Source organism: Ursus arctos, unplaced genomic scaffold (assembly GCF_023065955.2).
Source record: "Ursus arctos isolate Adak ecotype North America unplaced genomic scaffold, UrsArc2.0 scaffold_12, whole genome shotgun sequence".
Taxonomy (NCBI): Eukaryota; Metazoa; Chordata; class Mammalia; order Carnivora; family Ursidae; genus Ursus; species Ursus arctos.
Window position 1 is genome coordinate 58428584 of NW_026622786.1, and position 21561 is coordinate 58450144.

At 36.3% G+C, this 21561-nt stretch overlaps 1 protein-coding gene across 8 annotated transcripts in view; it reads left to right on the forward strand.

Moving 5' to 3' along the window:
• The first annotated feature begins 227 nt into the window (after positions 1–227).
• Positions 228–21561, forward strand: part of MYSM1 (Myb like, SWIRM and MPN domains 1) — a 42752-nt gene continuing 21418 nt past the window's right edge. For 7 of the 8 annotated variants that reach the window (XM_026497985.4, XM_044383829.3, XM_026497986.4 and 4 more), the window contains exons 1-10: positions 228–325; positions 4838–4913; positions 6407–6477; positions 8273–8350; positions 8443–8466; positions 9569–9647; positions 12592–12690; positions 15045–15814; positions 20082–20212; positions 21333–21436. In XM_026497985.4, coding sequence (XP_026353770.2) covers positions 243–325; positions 4838–4913; positions 6407–6477; positions 8273–8350; positions 8443–8466; positions 9569–9647; positions 12592–12690; positions 15045–15814; positions 20082–20212; positions 21333–21436 — 1515 coding nt within the window. In that variant the 5' untranslated portion in view covers positions 228–242. Of the gene's footprint in view, positions 326–4837; positions 4914–6406; positions 6478–8272; positions 8351–8442; positions 8467–9172; positions 9648–12591; positions 12691–15044; positions 15815–20081; positions 20213–21332; positions 21437–21561 lie in introns of those variants that run through there. The other variant, XM_044383833.3, reaches the window with a different exon arrangement.

Below are 21561 nucleotides of genomic sequence, written 5' to 3' on the forward strand. Positions count from 1 at the left end.
GAACCAAGAATTGGTCCAAGAGCGCTATCCCTTCAAAGCCCAAGCCTGAGCAACTTCCTAAGGTCTTTACACACCAACAAAAGTCCGAAGGTCCAAACTTCAGCGTACTCTGGCGATCTTTTCTCTGAAGGCCCCGCCTCCCCCTCGCGGAAGGGGCTGGACGAGGCTTCAACTCCGCCCCGTGACTCATGCGACCCCGCCCCCAAGTCTTCCACCTCTCGCGGGATCTCTCGGGAGGACGGATGGGGTTAGGTCCCATCATGGCGGCTGAAGAGGCGGATGTGGATATCGAAGGGGACGTGGTGCCAGCCGCGGCACAACCAGGGTGAGGCGTAGAGACCGGGTCTCGCAGGGATGGGGAGGAGCGCGGGTGCGAGGAGAGTACCCTGGAAAGGCTGCGGGTTCGGCAAGGAACAGGGGAGAGGAAGACCATCCGCTGGGCCAGGGTCTCCTGGCGGCCGGGGAGGTGCCGCGCCCATCCCGCTTGTAAGCTACTCCTTAGCCCAGAGGGCGTAGATACCCGAGGCTGGTATCGGATGGCTGTTTCACCTTTTACCGGGAAGTTCTGAGGGCTCCGACTTCGTCTAGCATATTGAACTCTGTCCAACAATTAGATTCCTTCTTCTATGATCTCCACCCCAGAATCCGCCCCCTTGCCCCCTATGGACAGTCACTAGAACAAGGGCTGCCTCTGAACGGGACCTGAGCTTAGGGTTCCTTGTTCCATCGCTTGTAAGCCCTGTGACCTTGGGCGTGTCGTTTCATCCCTACTGACAGATTTCCTATTCCACGTGGGGTTAGTTGTGAAAAACTTCCTGAGACGCAGCTTGTCTTGAAGGGGACAGGACTTTAGAGTTGGACAGCTCTGGTTCTCCAGCTTTGTCCGGCCTTGTCACTTACTAGCAGTGTGACCTTGGATCAGACACGTAATATGCCTGATCTTCAGACAGCTCATGTGAAACTGTCATGGTATGTGCCGCATATGGTTATTGTGAACATCAAATGAAGTAATTACGGGATGTGCTGTAGCATACAGTTGGAGCTAGGTAAATGTTTTGTTCTTCACCATCTCCTTACCTTCGTGGAGATGATTGTGAACAGCTAGCGAGGGTTCAGAGTTTATTTAATACAGATTCCTGCAGAACAGGCCCATGTGATTTCAAGCAGCATCTTCCAGCTTAAGAGATCTAGCCCTTTGCTTGCTTTCCAAGTAAGAAATTGATACATACTATTTTTAAAATGTGCTTTCCCCGTCACCTTTTAGAATTGGAAGAGGCCTAGACTGGTCAGGAATCAAAAGACCTTACTTCTGAGCTCAGCCAGTTATGTTGCTTGTAAACATGAACAACCTCCTTAGAAGTCTGTTAGGTTGAATGAACCATGTGGAATTGCCAATCTTAGACCATTTTTAACTTACAAAAAGGCAATTTCATACAGTCCAACCTAATGTTAGGGACTCTGTAAATTATGGAGAACAATACCCATCCTGCCCTGAGGGATTAAGATAATGGGTTTAAAGTTCTACTGAACTCTAAAGCACTATAAAAATGTGAGGAGTAATTAAATTCATATAGTCATTCTCTCCCAGACCTTTGGGCAAAGCAGTCCAAAGTGATACAGATGAGTAGGGAACTTTTATTAACAGCCATTGTTCACATTTGTGTAGATCAAGTTAATCTTGATTAAATGCTCTTGCATGCATGATTTACTTTATTTTTCACAGTAAGTCTGTGTGATAACTGGGCAGGGACAGGTATCTGCAGTCCAGAGAGAAGTGAGTTGGCCTTGGAAACACAAAGGATCATCTGAGAGCATCGGCTCTGCCCCTTTTCCATCGGTTCTTCTTGATTTTTCTGATCGTTTTTAATTTTTTTTTTTTTTTTTTGCCTTCTCTTTTTCTTTCCTTTCTGTTACTACTGTGCACAAGCCTTAAGTCTACTGGTGACACCTATGATCATCTTAGACTTAGGCAAGCCAGATTACAAAGGTTATTGGTTCCTGATGGTCAGAGCCTTTGCCTTACCCAGCTCCAAAGAGCATCATTAACATTTATATTCTGGTGAGTGGTGCCCCCTGAAGTGTGTAGGTACAGCTAGTGATAACATCTGTGGAACTGTTGAGGATTAATTGAAAACACACTTTTAAGTATGTGCTAAGTTCTAGGTAGCAAAGTTAGAAGGCGATATTGAAACTTTGGTTTCCCTTTCATTTCTACCTTTCCTCCTCATCTTCCTTTTCTCTTGCTTGTCCTTTAAGGGGTTCCCAGGGGTTTTGTCGTAAGACTTCTCACTAACCACACAGACCCTGGCTATACCTTTTCTCAAGACTTAAATTTCTATCTTTTAGGTTGGATCATGTAAAATTTTGCCAATGTTCAACCATTTTTGACCGTAAGAAAAATGGCGGTTTCCTAAAATTCCACCTAATACATGCTGATGTTTTCCATATCTGTCAACAACCCAAATCTGTCTCCTGAGCTTTAGATACATTTATCTAATTCTCTGAATCTATCTGTTCTTGGATGTTTCGTAAGCACCTATCTCAGCTTATAAACTTTTCCCACCACACCTGCCATCTGCCTCCAAGTTCCCTAGTTCAATAAATGGCACCATCCTCCCAGTAACTCAAGGCACAGATAGAGACTTTATCCCTTTTCCTTACCTCTCTCTTTCCATCCCTTCTATCCTATTAGTTGGTAAAGGTCTATTGATTCTGAGTATCCTCTCAAATGTATTCACTTCTTCCTGTTCACACTGCTTGTTCCCTGGGTCTAAGTTACTGTCACCTCTCTTGTATGTATATAATCACTTCCTCTTAACTGCTCCTTATCTCTTTGGCCCCCCTCTATTCTTTACTGAAGTTAGACCAGTCTTTCTTACATCCAAATCTCATCATGTAATTCCCTTCAATCCCTAATTTGCTTTATGAGAAAATCCTCATTCCCTAACTCCTACAGACCTGGGTGATCCATGCCCCACCTACCTTGTTCATTTAATCATTCAACAAATGTTGATTGAGTACCTTTTCCATGCCAGGGCCTGGCTATATAGCAGATATAAGACTAACTCCTTGCTCTCATAGAACTAACATTCTTACTGGGTAAGACACAGTAAAACTTAGGTATGGGCCAGATGGGGATAAGTGGAAAAAGATAAAGAAGGGAAAGTGGATGGCATATTAGCTTTATCTTGTACACTTACCCGGGAAAAGTGGCTCTGAAACTACAGGACTTCAGAGGTCAGCATGAATATAGTGGAAGGACTGGATTTGAAAAGGGAGAACGCCACAGAATTAGCAACCAGTTCAGTGTACACTGTGAGGAAAATAAGGGCAGGCTCAGATTTCTAGCTTGGGCAACTAGGGGGATACATATCCTTTGTCTGAGATAGGGAACAATGGAAGAGTAGCAGATTGGAGAGGAATTTCCAGCTAAGATTTAAGCATGTTAATTTATGCTACCTATGGAGATTCAGGTAGCTGTCCAGGTGCATACACCAGAATTGTGGAAGTTGCTAATCCTTATTGAGGAACACTGTAAAAAGACATTAAACCTGAACTGAGAGGTGCCCAGGTGGCTCAGTCAGTAAGTGTCTGCTTTCTGCTTAGGTCATGATCTTGGGGTCCTGGAATCAAGACCCATGTCGGGTTCTCTGCTCAGTGGGGAGTCTGCTTCTCCCTCTCCTACTCTCTCTCTCTCTCTCTCTCACTCAAGTAAACAAATAAAATCTTGAAAAAAAAAGAAAAAAAAAAATCACCTGAAGTGGTACTAGTCCCCCTCCTGAACCCTTGGCAGACCTCTGTAAGCAAAGATTTCGTTTCCTGCCGATACAAGTACCAGAAAACTTTATTTAGCATTCCTGGCAGCCTCTACCAAATCAGAGTTAACACCTGAATTAAAACTTTTTGCCATCAACAGCTGAGAGAAATTATTGCTTTTAGTTTATTGTAGATAGTCCATTAGTCCCACAATTTATTATAACAACCGTAGAACTAATTGAAGATTCAAAAGTATAAACCTTTTTGCAGTCTAAGAGGTACAAAATTCTTAAAACTAGACTAGGTCTGGGAAAAGTCAGTAATTTTCTAGGAAACTTTATAATTTTAAGATATAAAAAAGCAAATATTGAATTTAATTATATCAAAGATTGGGCCTTCCAAAACTTAACTACTCAGCTTTTTTTGTGTAAGTAGTGAACAACATGACTTTAGAGAGTTTTTATTAGTTCAGTGAAAGGAATGAGAATTAACAAAGTTTAATCCCCCATGGACATAGAAAAGGCCCCAAATAACCCAAGTTAATTTTTTTTATTATATAAATTGTTATTAAAACATCAAAAAATTCTTTTTACTTTATTGTCTTGAGTATTTTCTATTTTGGCTTTTTGATCTATTTTTTTTTTTCATTTTCAGAGCAGTGCTGTTATTGATGGCTTTTATGCTTTAGATATAACTGAAAGAATTGATTGTAAAATGGAATTCTATATGCATATGGATGCTCATCAAAAGAGCTCTGAAGTGTTGGTTCATGGCCATAGAGCATGTTGTGGTTGCTGTTTTGTGGTATTTTTTTCCTCATGAAGTTGTTTATTTTTGGGAAACAGAAGAAGTGAACAGACTCGCTGGTTGCAGTTGAGATAGGGTGGCTTAAAGCCACTCTATATTCCATAGGTTAAAGAAATAGAGTAGGCATTTCTGCAGTGTGAATTTTGTTTGTTAAAGGAAGAAGGGAATGAAATATTTGCTTAACATCTATACCCTGCTAGTTCCTGTGTTGTGTGAATGGTATTTATTAATTGGTATGATGTCACCTTTTTACCCATTTTCTTAATTATTACAGAAGTGATGAAAATACAGCATCTGTTTTACAAGATCACTATCTTGATTCATCGTGGAGAACTGAGAATGGTCTTATTGTAAGTATTTTATAAAAATATCAGGTGCATAAGTTATTACTCATTGCCCGGAGTACCTCTTTTTTACTTGGTGCTGGTTTGCAGCAGTTACAGAGGTAATATGCTGGAAACATTTTTCTAACTTTAAAAATAAAAGAAGCTTATTATTTCTTTTGACTTTGAAATGATCTGTTGGGAAACAACTTTGGAGCCAGCTAGATTTAGGTACAAATCCTTGCTTGACAACTTACCAGATGGGGATCATTGCAGGGTTCATTTCATTTCTTTCATTTAGCAGTTATTTATTGAATTCTTACTGTGTGTCAGACACTAGACCAGGTTTGGGGGATACAGCTGTAATTGAGACAGACATAGTCTTGCTCTCAGGTTGCTTGTATGCTCAAAGGGAGTTGGGTGATAAATAGGTAGACAAATTAAGTATAGGCCATGAAGAACCCAAGATGCTGGCTGAGAGTAACAGGGTGGGGAACCTATTTTAGATAAAGATAAAGGAAACAGAAGGTGACAGTTAAGTTGAAAAGTAATAGAGAGGAGTAGATATGTGAAGAGTTGAGGAAAAACATTCTAGGCAGAAGGAATAGCCGCACAAAGGCTCTGTTTGAAAGCCAGTATCTAGAAAATAGCGGGAAAGGGGGGAGTGGCAGCTCTGACAGGATTGGAGAGGCAGACCAGAGCTCTGTCATGCTTGTATGAAGCAAGAGAAGAATCAGAGAGACCAGTTAGGAAACATTTGTGGTAATCTAAGCAAGAGTTGCTGGTATTGGCCTGAGGTTGTGGCAGAGATGGATAGATCTTAATTATATTTTGGACATAGAACTCCTTGGTAGATTAGATACAGGATTGAGAAAAAAGGGGAGAATCCAGGATGATTCCTAGATTTCTAGGTGGAATAACTAGGTGACTCATGCTGTTTACAAAGTTGGAAGCACAAGGAGAAACAGGTGAAGGTATGTATTAGTGAGTTTTGAATATGTTAACTTTGAGAGGCCTGCTAGATAACCAAGTGGACATTGGGAGTGGGCAATTGGATGTAACAGTCTAGATAGAGCTTAGGGAAGAGACCTGAGCTGAAAATTTTTAAGTTTTGAGAGTTGAAAATGAGTGTGATCATTTAAGGAGAGATTGTGGCTTAAAGGAAAAAAGAAGTGTGGTGACTTGGAAATAGGTGAAATATGTAGCAACATGCTTGCTCCCTGATACATCTCACATGTGATAGCCATATGCCTTTATCATGGGTAAGAGCCTGAGCCTTGGAACCCAGCAGTCTTGTGTGTCATGTCACTACTCCTCCACTTGAAACACTGCGGTGCAGTGGATGCATCAGTGAAGTAGTAACACCTATCTCAGTGTTATTGTGGGAATCCAGTGTCTCTGCATAGTAAATGGTAGCTGTATTATTCATAATAATTGCATTATGTATTTCATTTAATAAAACATAGAAGATAAATTCAAAAAGCAGTAAATAAAAAGAAAACTGTACTCTTTTTTAATAGCCTTGGACTCTGGATAGCACCATCAGTGAAGAGAACAGAGCTGTGATTGAGAAGATGTTGTTGGAAGAAGAGTATCCTTTAATGATTGTGAGGAAAGTAAAGATTTCCGGGTTAAAAATCTATAAATGCAAGACTTACGAAAGAGACCGCTGTTATTACTAGATGAACCTTATTTGGCCCCAGACTGCAATTACATAATGTGTTAGCTACCTGTGAAACAAGCAGCATTTTATTTTTCTGTTTCTGTTTTACTGCACAGTCTAAGATCTAACTCAATATGTTTGAGTTTCTTTTGTCAGCCACCTCTATACTGTCTGAATGCTGAGTAGAAATTATAGAACGTTTTAAATCAGTGAAACCTTTAGTCCATGTCCAAGATCATTTAGTCCGAGCCTCCATCTACAGTTATAAGCTAAACCCAGAGATGTTAATTTACCCAGGGACACAATTAGAATATGTAAAAGTTCTCACTTCTTACTCCACCAATTTACAGGTGTTATGTGGGAGGAATCTAAGTAAAAAGCACAAAACAAACACTGCAGGATGAAGATTTTTCCCTCAGAAGTTGTAGATCTTTATCCACAGTTTAGTCACTAGCTTCTTGTCCTTATTTCTTTTATCTATTTGGTGATGGCAGCTTAACTTCTTTGGGATTCCATTTTCTTACATGTAAAAAGAAAGGATTGAACAAAATGATTTCTGATTTTATGATTTTTTTAAGTATTAATAATAGTCTAATAAATAGTGGATTATTTTTAATTCTCTCATCTATATGTTATGGATATCTACCTTCTTTCTAAGCCAGAATTTCTCTGTTCCCTTTATTCCCAGTTAATGCTGTGTTGATTTCAAAGTGTCTGTGTACCTTTAATTGTCATAGGGTAACTAACGCCTTTTAGGCTTTCTTATTTTCTTACTTTCCCCAAACATCACAGCTATAGCCTAGATCATTGCTTTTCAGTAGAAAAATAGTGCAAAACTCATATACCATTTAAAATTTTCTGGTAGCCACATTTAAAATAGGTGGAATTGATTTTAATAAGATATTTTATTGAACGCAGTATATTTAAAATAATACTTCAACATTTAATCGACAGAAAGACATTGAGGTATTTTACATTCTGTTTACGTGCGGTATTGGCTAATACATTAAACAGTGCAAGTCTCAATTAATGAATACTTAAGTAGTCACGGGTTCACTTCCAGATTTAGAAGCAGAAATAATGAAGTAACAACTTTGTGAGCTCTTAGAGGACAGGAATCTTTTCTTATATCTTTGTCCTCAGCTCCTTGTACCTGGCATATTACCTGACATACACGACATACAGTCAATATTTGTTAAGGGAGTAACATTTCAGACTAATTGAAGAGTATTGCAGTAGGCCAGTTTTAAGAAGTTACAGAGGGAAGCTCCGTGGTAGATTTGACCTGAGTTATTTGTATTAATGTGGAGAACACCCTGAACTCTTATGTTAGCTTTAGAACTAGAAAAACGTACTCCCCAGTTAATCCTGGACAGCCAATCAAATTCATCTATTACATTCCCCATGTTTTAGGAAAAATGATTTAAATGAAAGACCACTTCTAGTAGGGGATACAGGAGACGCTAACATTTATGTAGCACACATCTTGTGCAGGTGCTATGTTCGTGTGATTTCACATGTAATATTTAATCCATATGACAGCCTTGTGAGGCATAAATATTTTTATCATAATTTTTGCAGATCTGGAAAAGGTTTTAAGAAGTGTAAGTTTAGCTAGGATTCAAGTATGATTTTCATGGATGTGAGTGCCTACTTAATATAAGCCACATAAAAATGATAGGATTTTATTATTGTTTTAAAAGTTTCTTTAATAATTACACAGGTATTACTTATCTAAAAAATCACTTCCAGAAAAATTCTGGCTTGATCAAAAGGAAGATGATAGAAAATATATGAAGAGGTAAAATTAATTTTTAATACTTTTAAAAGTCTGAACTGTGTTTTTAAAAACTTGTTCACAAGCTTCCTTATTTTGTTTTTCATGTGGTGCAGTCTACAGAAAACAGCAAAAATCATGTATGTACTTCTGTGTTTTATATTTTAAAATTATAGGAGAATTAAAAAATTATAGTTGGCCTGTGGAAAAACTCTTGACCTTAGGTTGTACAAAAATATAAAATCAAAATTTCTTATACAGTTATTGGAATGCCACAAGATGATTTTATGATGTTATTTATATGTCATAATTTCTTTTATGGTCCTATATAAGCTATTCCATTGGATTATGGAAAAGATGGTTTCCTAGGGATTTGTGGGGAAATTTTTTAAAGCTGCTGTCTAATATATTAGGAATTGGCTTGATTTCTATTACCTTGTCAGTTAATTTTCACTCATTTCAAACAAAAATTTAATTTGAATTTGTGGCTTTCAAAAATTATCTTGAGAAATCAAGTATTAACTATTTTATAAATATCCTTTCCCTATAATTGAAGAAATTTTGATGTTATTTAGTGTTTATACTTTCATGTTTATGATCCCTCAAAGGGTAGACCTACAGATTTACCATTGCCAAGGGTTTGAGCCTTGAGCCAACTTTGGCTTTTGCATTTTGCTGAATAAATAACAACAAACAAAGAAGTTAATGAGAAGATTAATGGTTTGCTTGAATTAAATTAATGAGCTTCATCACAAAATGTTTTAATTTCTTAAGGACTGCATTTCAAAAGTAATAAACATAATGCCATAGTTTCTTTACTTCTTTTTTGTCTTGATATTTACATAGATTTATACGGAAGAATCAAAGAGATAATATTTCCGGAGCCAACTTAAACACTTAAATGCCTTTCAGGATTTGGAAACGTATTGACATCAGCTGCTTTGTGTCCAGTCTAAGGAAGCGTGTTTGTTATCACATTGACTTCCTTTGATGTCTTTTAGTGTTATCTTCACTCAGACCCAAGCATTATTTCTTTGGGGCTCCTGTCATCCTGAGCTAGAGAAGTATATGAGACAGGGTAAATCTGCCCCCCAGGTAGAGGCTGCAGCCTTCTTCTTCTTTTTTAACTCTTAGACTCAACAGTACTGAATTTAGCCTATGGCTATCTATAACCTTTAGCTGCATAAATATGGAATGTTCCATTTCAGACTTTTTTTTTGCAATTCCTCTTTTTCCCCTCAGGGCACACTCTCCTACAAAACCAGCCAGTTACTCAGTAAAGTGGACGATAGAAGAAAAAGAGCTGTTTGAACAAGGGCTGGTAAATAGAGCAATTTTTAATTTATAGTAAAATAATTCTAGAAGCCAGTATTGATAGAATTATAAGGTTAATTTGTGGAGACTAGAAATTTCTCTTAATGATCACGTCTTTAGTTTTTCTGTAGTGATGATGTTTGTAGTAAAAAAGAATTCCTTCTTTTTTTTTTAATAATAATACGTATTTTTTATTATATTAGTCACCATACAGTACATCCCTGGTTTTTGATGTAAAGTTTGATGATTCATTAGTTGCGTATAATACCCATTGCACCATGCAATACATGCCCTCCTTACTACCCATCACCAGCCTATCCCATTCCCCCACCCCCCTCTCCTCTGAAGCCCTCAGTTTGTTTCTCGGAGTCCATAGTCTCTCATGCAAAAAAGAATTCCTTCTAACTCATATCTAAGTTACTAAAATATTAAAATAGATTTGGGTCAATATTTTAGATAATTTTCATCCCTCCCCCTTTTTTGGTAATAATAAAACCCAAGATATTGAGCTCTGTATATATCAATGACCTGGATTAAAAGGCAAAATTATTTAGTTATCTGATGTTTTCTCTTGGGGAAAAAACCCAAAAAACAACAACAACAAACCCTTGATATTTGGAACTGTCTGCATAATTAGCTGAGTTCGTTTTTATTCAGATATTTGGCATTGTGCACACAGTCTGAATATTTTTTTAGTGGGTATAGTTGAAGACCAGAAACATTTCTTTTGCATGAATGTTTCACTGAGATCTATTTAAATATCCAGAAGTTACATAATAGAAAAAAAATGTATGCCCATTGGTAATTCTGAAAATTCTCTTGTTAATATGAAGAAACTTTTAAGAAAATATTCAGAAAATTTTTTTCTAATTATTAGGAGTAAGTTATATCTTTTCCTTTAAGGTACATGTTACCCAGTATAACACTAATTAATTTTGAAATTACATATATTTGTATATTATATATAGGATATTTAAATAGTATTTATGTGGGTTTTATGAATGCGAATTGAAATGTCACTGTTTACATTTCTACAGATGATGAGAAATAAAATGTATTTGTATTTTTATAGACATTGCCGTGACATCTAAATATTTGTGGTGTCTTTATATAAACAAACTATCTTGAAGGTTTTATCTCCTCCTGAGGTTTTTCTCCTGTACTGTTGATGTTTTTTATATTGTTATTTCATTCTGTTGCATGATTATCATTTTTATAACCTAACTTTAATTAATCAGTCACTTATTTAAGATTGCTGACTACTTTGGTGTTTCGCCCCTTACCGAAGGCTGTATGTATAAATGTGTTTGTGTTTGTATACACATACACAAAAATGGGTTGTGAATTATTAGGTTTTTGTTGACACTTGTGGTAATGATAGGGGTACATGTGCATGGCTCAAACTTCAAAGGGTATTTAAAGTTATAGGTGTTAAGTCTCCCTATCACTCCTGTCTGTGCGTTCAGTTCTCTTTGCCTCAGGTAACCATTGTTATCTGATCTCTGTGTGCCCTTCCAGAGATATTTGTCCCTATATATGCCAATATGTATTTATTTATATACATATGTAGGTATCTATCTATACACATAAACAGATACTTTAAACCTAGAATGTTTTCCCACAAAACTACATGGAACTTTTGGTTGTATTCCCAGCTTTTTTAACCTATTAATAGAGTTTGCTTATACACTGAATTCTCTCAGGCTTTAGAGAAGGGAATTATGAGGTACCGAATGATGAAGGAAAATTTTTCCTTCACTTTTGGGCATAGAACTGTCTCTTTGCTCTGTTTTGAAATTGGTGAGTGCTTTCTTTGTTCCTCTTTTTAGTGTACCCTCTCCAATTTTCATAATGCTCAAGCCCCTACAATCCCAACTGGTTATACTCTGTCTAGATCTTTGATGTGTCCAAAAGTGCTTCTATGAAGTTACTCATTTGCCTTCGTCCCACAATGAATATAACTAATTGTTCAGTAGGTTGATCTTAGCTAGGTGTTAGTTAATAACACTCTTAATTAATTTATATTTACTAAGAATTCTCCTAGAAATACTTTCAGTTTTAAGAAATTGTTTGCATGTCAGATTTTCTCATGAATATCAGAAATAAGTATTAATTAATTTATCATTTGGATCAGGTTTTGAAGATGATTTGCCGCTATAAGTCATGACCTGTAAATGTCATAACCTGTCCTGTAAATCTGGCCCTGGGATCACCTTCCCTGAATCGTGGAGATAATGTGAAGATTTATATATCAAATAATGGACTTGATATCTAAAATTTCCTTTTAGCTTTAAAATTATATCGCATTCCTTTCTGTACTTCAGAAAACACCAGAGCTCCCTCAGGGTCTCAGTTTTTTCCCCATCACAGCTTTGTCATTAGCGGGCACAAGCCTTTAACAGTACAGGGGTATAGGGGGGTGTTGGTTGCACGTTGCTTTATTTGTGATTCATTCGTTCTTCGAAGTCTGTTTTCTGTGATACCTGTGTAGAGTAAAAGTATCTGCTGTGGGACAGGTAATGGATATTGTGGCAGATGGAATCTGGATAAAAAAAAGATACTTTGAAATTAGTGTCAGAACATAATCAGTTGATTCTATAAATGAAAATGTAACCTGCCTCTTTTTCAGGCACTTGTTTTTTAGATTTGGAACATCATAATGTGCAATATGAATACTGTTAGTAGTACATGAAAGTGTGGATCTTCATTTAGATAGCTGTAAAAAGAAAACTAATTTCTAAATCATTTCGGTCAGTTTTCAGAAGTCGAGATTCCAAAAGAGTGTGGGCTTTGCTTTTAAGAGTCTTAGCTTATATATGAGGCTTCATTGTGTGCTTTAGAAGATAAATAAAGATGAGTTGTTGTTTTAGGGTTTTTTTAATGTGCAGTTGCTTGGAATATTAACAAGTAAGTTAATCAAAGTCAATTTCTTTTCCATTTTGATAACATAGGCTAAATTTGGCCGAAGGTGGACCAAAATTGCAAAGCTAATTGGAAGTCGCACTGTTTTACAAGTTAAGAGTTATGCCAGGCAGTACTTTAAAAATAAGGTAAGCAGGATATAAATATCCTAGTTAGTAATAATATTTGCAATAAATAAAATTAGGAAGCAAAAATGGTGCTTTAATTCGGGTATTAATATCAATGTTCATTGTAGTAAAAGTAAAATGATTGTAGTAAAAGTATTTTATATTCATAAAGTACTCAACACATGTTTATCTTCAAAAATCTCTAATTATATCTTAAGTATTTTGAGTATTGAGATTAGAGATCATTGTTTCCTGGAAATATCTTTTCTTTTTAAAGATTTGCATTGTAGCTTTTTCTGTTTTTATTACTGTTCCTTTTATTAGCAAAATGCCTATTTGTAAATTCTGAGAAGAGTTTGACTTAAAAACCAGTCTTTTCAATATGCGAGTAGAAGACCCAGTCTGGAAAAACAAGCCCAGGAGCTCTAGAATGGTGTTTGAAAATGCACGTTGTTAGGGGTGCTTGGCTGGCTCAGTCGGCAGAGCGTGCTACTCCTGATCTCGAGGTCGTGAGTTCAAGCCCCATGTTGGGCACGGAGTTTACCTCTGTCCTGGTTTACCTCCAAGAGAGGCAGGGGAAGTTTCTGGATTTTACTTGGAGTTTTAGAGCTCATAGCAAAATTGATGTTGGATGTTCCAAAAGCTTGGACTGGGTCCTGCTCAACGTTTTGTTCCTGCTCCATCTTCATGGCAGCAGGTTCCACTACATTCTCAGGACTCCACGGTCTGTGGCTCTAGCCTACTTCTCTGCTGGGCCTCGTCCTTCAGGCACCCGGGACATCATAGTAGCCTCAGAACTTCTGTTTGAAGATTTGTATTGTAGCTTTTAGTAATGATTAGAGCTTAGGGACCACAAATGCTAACGTGATGCTAAAATCTGTTTAATAACAATGAAACTTTTATAATTTTTATGAAGAATTATATGAAAACTTCAGTAAGTTGCAGAGTTCAGAAAAGCATAGTCATGGTCTAGTTCTTTAATCTGTCAAGTGATCTGTGCTGTGTTCAACCATGTAGTTTTGATATTTAGAAATTTTTAGTATGTTCTCTGCTTGAGTTCTGGGAACATGATTATATAGAATTTGACAGGGTCTTAAGTGAAATTTGCTGTTTTCTTTCAGTGCAAATAATGGGTTTTGTCGTGTATACAAGATTTATACAGCTTAGTATCCTTTGAGCATAGGAAGTAAAGAATGGAATGGATTCATTATACATCAATCATCTGCTCCCCCTTTAACCAAGCGAACGCATATTCAAGGCAGTCTGGCAAGGTTAAGGTATTCTGGAAGAGAATAAAGCTTAGCTTGGTTATTCCTATCCCCATCCTTCTCAGACTGGAACATGCAGAACATCTTGGGGTGTCAGTTTTACTCAGACTTGGGGTGAAAGGATACATCATGATATTAGAAGAGACATTCGTATGAAATATAATATGAAATTTTATCTGAATTTTTAAGGTAAAAACAGGAGACTTCAAGTAAATAGCAAGGTTGTTAAAGGCTGTTCCAGGCCATGTGTCCAAATCTCCTTTTCTCTCCTGCTACCCTTTTATTCTTCTCTACATAGTAAGCCAGTTAACCTCAAATACTAGATCCTGGGATTCTGCTGTGATACAGGATCTGTAAGTAAGCTCTTTCTAGGAGCTGTCATCCCTTGGGTATGCCAGTAACGTACAAAATTTTTCAAAAACCATGTATGTGAAGATTTTATTTCAAATCATTTATATTCATTGATAGTCATTTTCTTCTCTATGACTAGATATGTATGTCTGTAATAGTACATATGGGAGATAATTTCATGCCTTATAAGCTGTATAATACTGGAGCAACATTAAATGAACCTTTGAAAAATAGTTTGTTTCTATTATATCTGTATTTAAATGAAAGATGAATTTAATTTACTAAATAAAGATATGTGACATAGATTCCTTTAAATAATGGGCTGTTTAGCATTATAAAAAATAATCAGCTGAAATATCTGACATTCTAAGAAATTAGCCATTAAAAATATTATAATATCTTAAAGAATACCTTAGTATGACAGTTGTTGGTTCATTCTCTGTGGTTGATCTGAGACAGAGTCCTGTTTTAAACTTAATATTGAAGAACAAATAGTAGTTGTACAAGGTCATAGGTCATGATTATTTGATTAATAAAATCACCTGGCCATGAACGAGTCAAATATAGGGATAGAAATTTGAAATGATGATATTTTACATTTAAAATGCAGTTGTAAATCCTTAGAAGAAAAACACAATAAAGGTATAATTTACTATTGACATGTACTCAGTTTAATAATACTGTATTTATTATATATGTGCCAGTGGTTAAATTTTTAAATGTTAATATGGGGATTTTATCTTGATTTTTAATAAGGTAAAATTAGATGGTCCAGAGAAGGAAACACCAAATCAGAAGAGCAGCAGTGATCTTCAGATTAAAAATGAAGATGAAGGGACAAAGGCATGGACGCCATCAGGTTTAAGGGGACGTGCTGATCCTAACTTGAATGCTATAAAAATTGAAAAGTTATCTGACGATGAAGAAGTAGACATCACAGATGAGGCAGATGAGTTGACTTCTCAAGCTCCCCAAAAGAATCCTAGCAATGATGTCTTATTAACCATTCCTAATAGTAAAAGTCATAAAACCAGTCAAGGGGAATTTATTGCTTATGACCAGGAAGGTTCTGTATCTGAATCTTCCAAGGAGTATTTTCAGAATATAAAGCAGGGAGAGATGGAAGCACTTTCAAGCTCAGGAAGTAAATTTTGGACAGAAAAACAGAGCATTAGTGACAAAAAATCAGTTCAATTAAATGATCAGAAATGTAATGAACTGAGGAAAAACTCTGAAAAACATGATGGAAATGGAATGATAGATGATGCCAGGCCGTTGCCTTCTCCAGAGCCTTGTGCGGTTCAGAAAGACTTGAGTGATAATGAAATGCTTTTTCATTCTTCCTGTCAAATGGAGGAGGAGAGCCGTGAGGAAGAAGAGCTTAAGCCACCAGAACAAGAAGTAGAAATAGATAGAAATACCATTCAAGAAGAAGAAAAACAAGCAATTCCTGAGTTTTTTGAGGGGCGCCAAGCTAAAACACCAGAACGCTATTTGAAAATTAGGAATTACATTTTGGATCAGTGGTAAGGAAGAATTATATTTTAGATACTGTTTTAAAACTTCTGATGCTCTAGAGTATTTTAATTAGGCCTATGCAGAATTTAGTATTTTGCATTGCTAGTGATGTAGAGAGCTTGAACAGATGAATATATTTTAATGGGCAAGATTTAAAATTTCTCATAGTGAAATTTTCTTTGAAAGCTTTGGTAAATATTGTTATCTCTAGCTATCTCAACCCATCTGTCTGTTCATTAAGAGTATTTGGTCCTAGAAAAAAGGGATAATTTGCTTTAAGAAGCAGTTTCTTAGGACAGTGTTAAGGAGATACAGAAAACACCACAGTACTGGAAAAGGGGGAGAATGTCTTTCCTAGTTTATCATGTACTTGTAAGTACAACAAGAAAATTTTGGTGACGGAAGGATATTTCTGTCGTTCAATGTGGCTGGATTACAGAAACCATTCTAAATTGCTATAAATGCTTTCAGCTTTTATCTTGTAACATAATGTGTTAATAATCCCTTCATCCGGCTTCATCAGGATACAAGAATTTTCTGATATATGAAGTTTATTTTCTGAATTGTCAGAATTTGAATTATTTAGCATTGGATGGGGCACAAACCAAAAAACTTCACCATATTAGCCTGAGTGCTCTGCAAATAATTTTAATTTTTCATAGCAGTGTAATTAAGACATCATCAAACATTCGTAATTGTTGTAAATGCTTCAGGAGATACTGAATTGTGTAGGGCCATTTTTATAGAGGACTTCTGCTGTAACTTAGGAAGATTGCCAAAGGAAAACAGATAACCAGGCTTATTACATCAGTAACTTTCATTGCCCACACAATATTAATTTCGCTTTTAAAGATAGCTCTATTCTAAATGAAAGATTTTTGTTCTTGTTCTTGACTGATGGTTGAGGTGGCTAAAAGTAAAATTTCTGTGTAAGGGTGGTATCAAATGAAGAATTATAAGGAACAACTGATAGTTTCATAATGCTTTACAATTTACAGAAAACTTTTCTATGTTGTTTGATTCCTCGCAACAGGCCTATAAAATAGGTGATATTTTCTGTGTTTGATAGATTCTGCAGTTAGGAGAGGTTTAGGGGCCTGCCTTTGATTATACAACCAGCTACTGACAGAAGGACCTATGTGCAGGTTTTGACTCTGTCCTTCAGTGTCTCCATAATTTCACATTGCCTGATTGATTCACACTATTGAAGAAGACCAATCAAATCAGATCTCTACGGGTATCTAATTTTGTTTTTGGAAGTAAGAGGATGAATGGCCAAAATTGAAGGACTGACTTCAAAGTAATATCTCAAAAATTTTTTATCTGTGTGAATCATCAGTGAGTGACCTAATGGTGCTTTAATCAAATTCATTTATTTGAATTTTGTATTCTCAGTAAGGCAGAATATCTTATATAGATGACATAAATTATATGGCAGTAGTTCCTTAATGACATTTGCCTTAGTTCATAAAACCAGTTAAGTGTTGTTTCAATATGGTGATTTAGCAAAACAGTGTGAAAGCCGAAAGAAATGCTTCGAACAGGAACTCAAAACTATTCTCTTCAGAAATAGAAGAGGGGACTGGAGGTGGTGTTAAGAAAAAAAAAAAAAAGTAGAAGAGTGAAGTTTTAAACTAAAAAAGACCTGCTGGATTTGTTTGTAGCTAAAAGATCCTCTTCATAAAAACACATGTATCTGACTCCCTGTTTAGGGGTATGTTTTATTGAGCCAGTAACCAGTACCATTATTGAATACCGACCGAATGCATTTAGATGTATTTAGATCATCTCCAGTCCTCTTGACAACCTTGTCCTCATTTTACAGATGAGAAAAATGAGGTTGAGAGAGGAAAAGGAACTGTTCCAGGTCACATTAGGGGAAGGTGATTTCAGGGTCTGCAGTCTTGACTCCTTATTTTCACACTTCATCTCAGTTCCTTCACCCAGACTTTTCACTCTGCCTTGGATGCTCTCCCTACTCTGCCCCCCAGATCTTGATGAACTGTGCTTTGTCATCTCCTTCAGGTCTGCTCCAGGGAAATTAGAGAACTTCCCTGACCACCCTATCTAAAATAGCTCACAACTCTGCCTCCCCACTCTCTTACTCTGTATTTTATTTATCTTCATAGAACTTATTACTACTGAAGATACTATGTTTTTATTTGTGTATTGTCTCCTCTTCCTCCCTCCTCCTTTCCCATGATTCACATGGGCAGATTTTTGTCTGTTTTGTTAATTGTTACACCCCTAGTGCTTAGGGCAATGCTTGTTGTAAGCAAGTACAGAGGCACTCTATTTGTTAAGGGGAAAAGATGATGCAAATGAATCATGAATAGGTATCTTTGGAGGGCTTACCTTTTTTTTTTTTTTTAAGATTTTATTTATTTATTAGAGAGTGTGCGCACAAGTGAGGGGAGGGGCAGAGGACAGAGGGAGAAGCAAGACTCCCTGCTGAGCAGGGGGCCCAACGTGGGGCTCCATCCCAGGACCCTGGGATCATGATCTGAGCCGAAGGCAGGCGCTTAACTGACTGAGCCACCCCTTTCCATTTGTTCAGCATCATGCTAGTGCTGAGCTCTGTTTAAAGACTTTTGAAAGGTTTGGGTAATCTTTGATTAAATCAATAGTTTTTAGATTCCTGTAGATTTTGGGTAGCTGGTTACACCATGCTTATTCCTGCTCTCTTGGCTTCATTTGTGCGGTTTGTTCCCTTTTCTTTCACACTGAAGTGAAGTGAAAACACACTGAAATCCCAACTTTTCAGTGGGATTTCTTCCCACCCCCCTTAGGTTATATTTATTTATTTTAGAGAGCGCATGCAAGTGGGGCAAGGGGCAGAGGCAGAGGGAGAGAATCCCAAGCTGACCTGACCCCCCCTCCCACCCACTGAGCACCAGCCAATGTGAGACTCAATCTCACAACCCTGAGATCTTGGTGACCTGAGTGGAAACAAAGAGTCAGATGCTTAACCGACTGAGCCACTCAGGTGCCCCTCAGTGGAATTTCTGATACCCTCACACATCACGGGTTACTTTTTGCCTTCCCTGAATTTCTGTAGAATTAATGATTTTAAATTTGATTTCTGCTTAGACAGGCCTTCCCTGCATACCCTGTCTAAAATAGTCTTCACCTAGTTCTCTCACTCTATCCCCATCCTTCTTACTTTTTCTTCCTAGCACTTGCTGCTACCTGACATTGTAATATATGTTATTATATATATATATATATATATATATATATATATATATATATATATTTCATTATATGTATTCTATTAGCATATAAGGTTAGGAACTTTATATTCCTCTCTGGATCCTTAGTGCCTAAAACAGTGTCTGGCGTATAGGATGCAAAATAAATATTTAGGATAAAATAAAGATTAAATAAGAAATACCTGTTATATGATATATCTGATACTTGGTTTATAATGTCTGTATGTAAATCTTGACTTTAATTTCCATAAGTAAGTACTTTAATCCCCCTGACTTTGTTTTCTCATCTCTAAAGTAAGAATAATAAAAGCTACTTTGTAGAGTTATGAGGATTAAGATTGTATAACTATTAGTACTGGCATAAGTGTTCAGTAATTGTTTGCTGCTCTCAGGAGGTTCTCTGTTACTCTTAACCTGTATCTACTATGGTACAATAAGTATATTCAGTAAATATTTGTTTTATTATGTAAACCTTTTAATTTCTTCATAGTCTTGGGCATTTCTTGATTCCTTTGAAATCCTCTATTGTATCTATATCTGTTTTCCATGGAGAGTAAGCACTTGATATTTATTGGTCTAATGTTTAAAAACCAATATAAAACTTTTAAGCATTTGTAAGGTAGCTTATAATTAAAAGATACTGTCCAGCAAAGTAAAAATAGACGAACCTAAGTAATATATTAAAAATAAGAAAAGCCTAATACTAAATGCTTTAGATATATTATCAGAGTACCCTTTTATTCAAAGATTGAGGCTTCAATTTGGATCTATAGACAAAGCTTCTAACTTTAAAATCCTGGGATAACTGGAATCTATTACATTTCATATGGGAAAGAAATAATAATAAAAATCACATTATAGTCATAAGTTATTGTATCATTTAAAGATATTTCAGGAAAAAGTACACTTGGGTATTATGTACTAGCATTGTTTTTAACTACACATTTACAGGTTGAGAGGGGGTAAATTTTTAAGATATTTCAAATATTAAAAGTTTTCCCCAGAAATCTTTTTTTCATGTTTTTATTTATCCAAAATAACTGTACTTCCATCTCTTAATTAGGGAGATATGCAAACCGAAATACTTAAATAAGACCTCAGTACGTCCTGGCCTGAAGAACTGTGGGGATGTTAATTGTATTGGACGGATTCATACATACCTCGAGTTGATAGGAGCAATCAATTTTGGATGTGGTAAAAATAAAAACCCAACAACATCTTTTACTCAACATTTTTTATCCTTAGAGCACCCATTAACTTCTTTGATGGTTAGCATTCAAGCGGATTTAGTACAGATAGAGAATTCAGGAAGATGTTATTAATATTACAAAATAAATGTATTATTGAGGGTTTTTTTTTTTAAAACAGATTTCTGTTGATTAAACTATATTTTCCTGTAACCTACAGTGAAAATTGCTGGTATGAAAAGGAAAAATACTCAGTCTAAGTAGTAGAAATAATTGAACAATGTAGCTCTTTGTGAAGTAAAAGTAAAGTCATTTTAAGAAAAATCTAGTAATAGCCCATTTAATTTGTGAAATCTGTATTAATGCTAGAAATACTGTCTAGCGGTGTTTAAATAAAGGAAATAATTTATGAGCCTCTACACTTAAAAGTAATAAAAGTGCCAAAATATTTTTCATGGAAGAAAATTTCTTTTACCCTAGTTTTTCTCAAATTTAAAGTCAGTGAATGTGCATGATATTAAATGTATTCTTCCCTTTTGTTGAATTAACGTGACACAAACATTTTGAAGAAAGATAATTACCATAGTTGCAAAGTGATAAGGTAATTAGAACTTTGTAACCCATGGTTTCAGAAGAGTATATTCTATATTGTATGTGTATGAGAAGACAGCTAATCAGAAAGTTTCCTTTCAGAGATTGTTTTATTTCATAGAGAGAATTCACATTCTGCCCTGTGGTCTGTGTCCTTCATTTCAGTGTCTTTGTTTCCCCAAGCACTGTATATGGGACTGGCTGGTCAAGAAAACTAAGGTGTCACAGCTTCCTCAGCCACAAGAGAAAAATCATATTTTCTGTATTAGATCTTTGAATTCAGTAAAGTGGGCTTAGCACTCATTTAATTAGAAATTAAATTACCCACCTCACGAATACTGATTTTACTTGGATTTCCTTGAGAGCCTTACTTGTACGTGAGAACTTCCAAGTTATTGTAGAGTAAGAAAGCAGCTCAGGTGTAACAGAACTTAGACATTGGCTTACAACTTATAGTCAGTGTAGATGTGTCTTCCTAGTTAACAAATGAGTTTCAGAAAATAATAGATTGTTTTGTTTCTCCTGAATTCCAATAGAACAGGCTGTATACAACAGGCCACAACCAGTTGACAAAGTACGAGTCAGAGACCGAAAAGATGCAGTAGAAGCATACGAGCTTGCACAGCGCCTGCAGTCGATGGTAAGCAGCCACCCCTCACTGAGTGATCTCCACATGGCTCCTGGCCCTGTTAAGTAAGGTGTGCTTCCTTCTCACCACCTGTTTAACCAATGCACTTTTAGTGGAAGAGCATGTTTTCTCTTGTA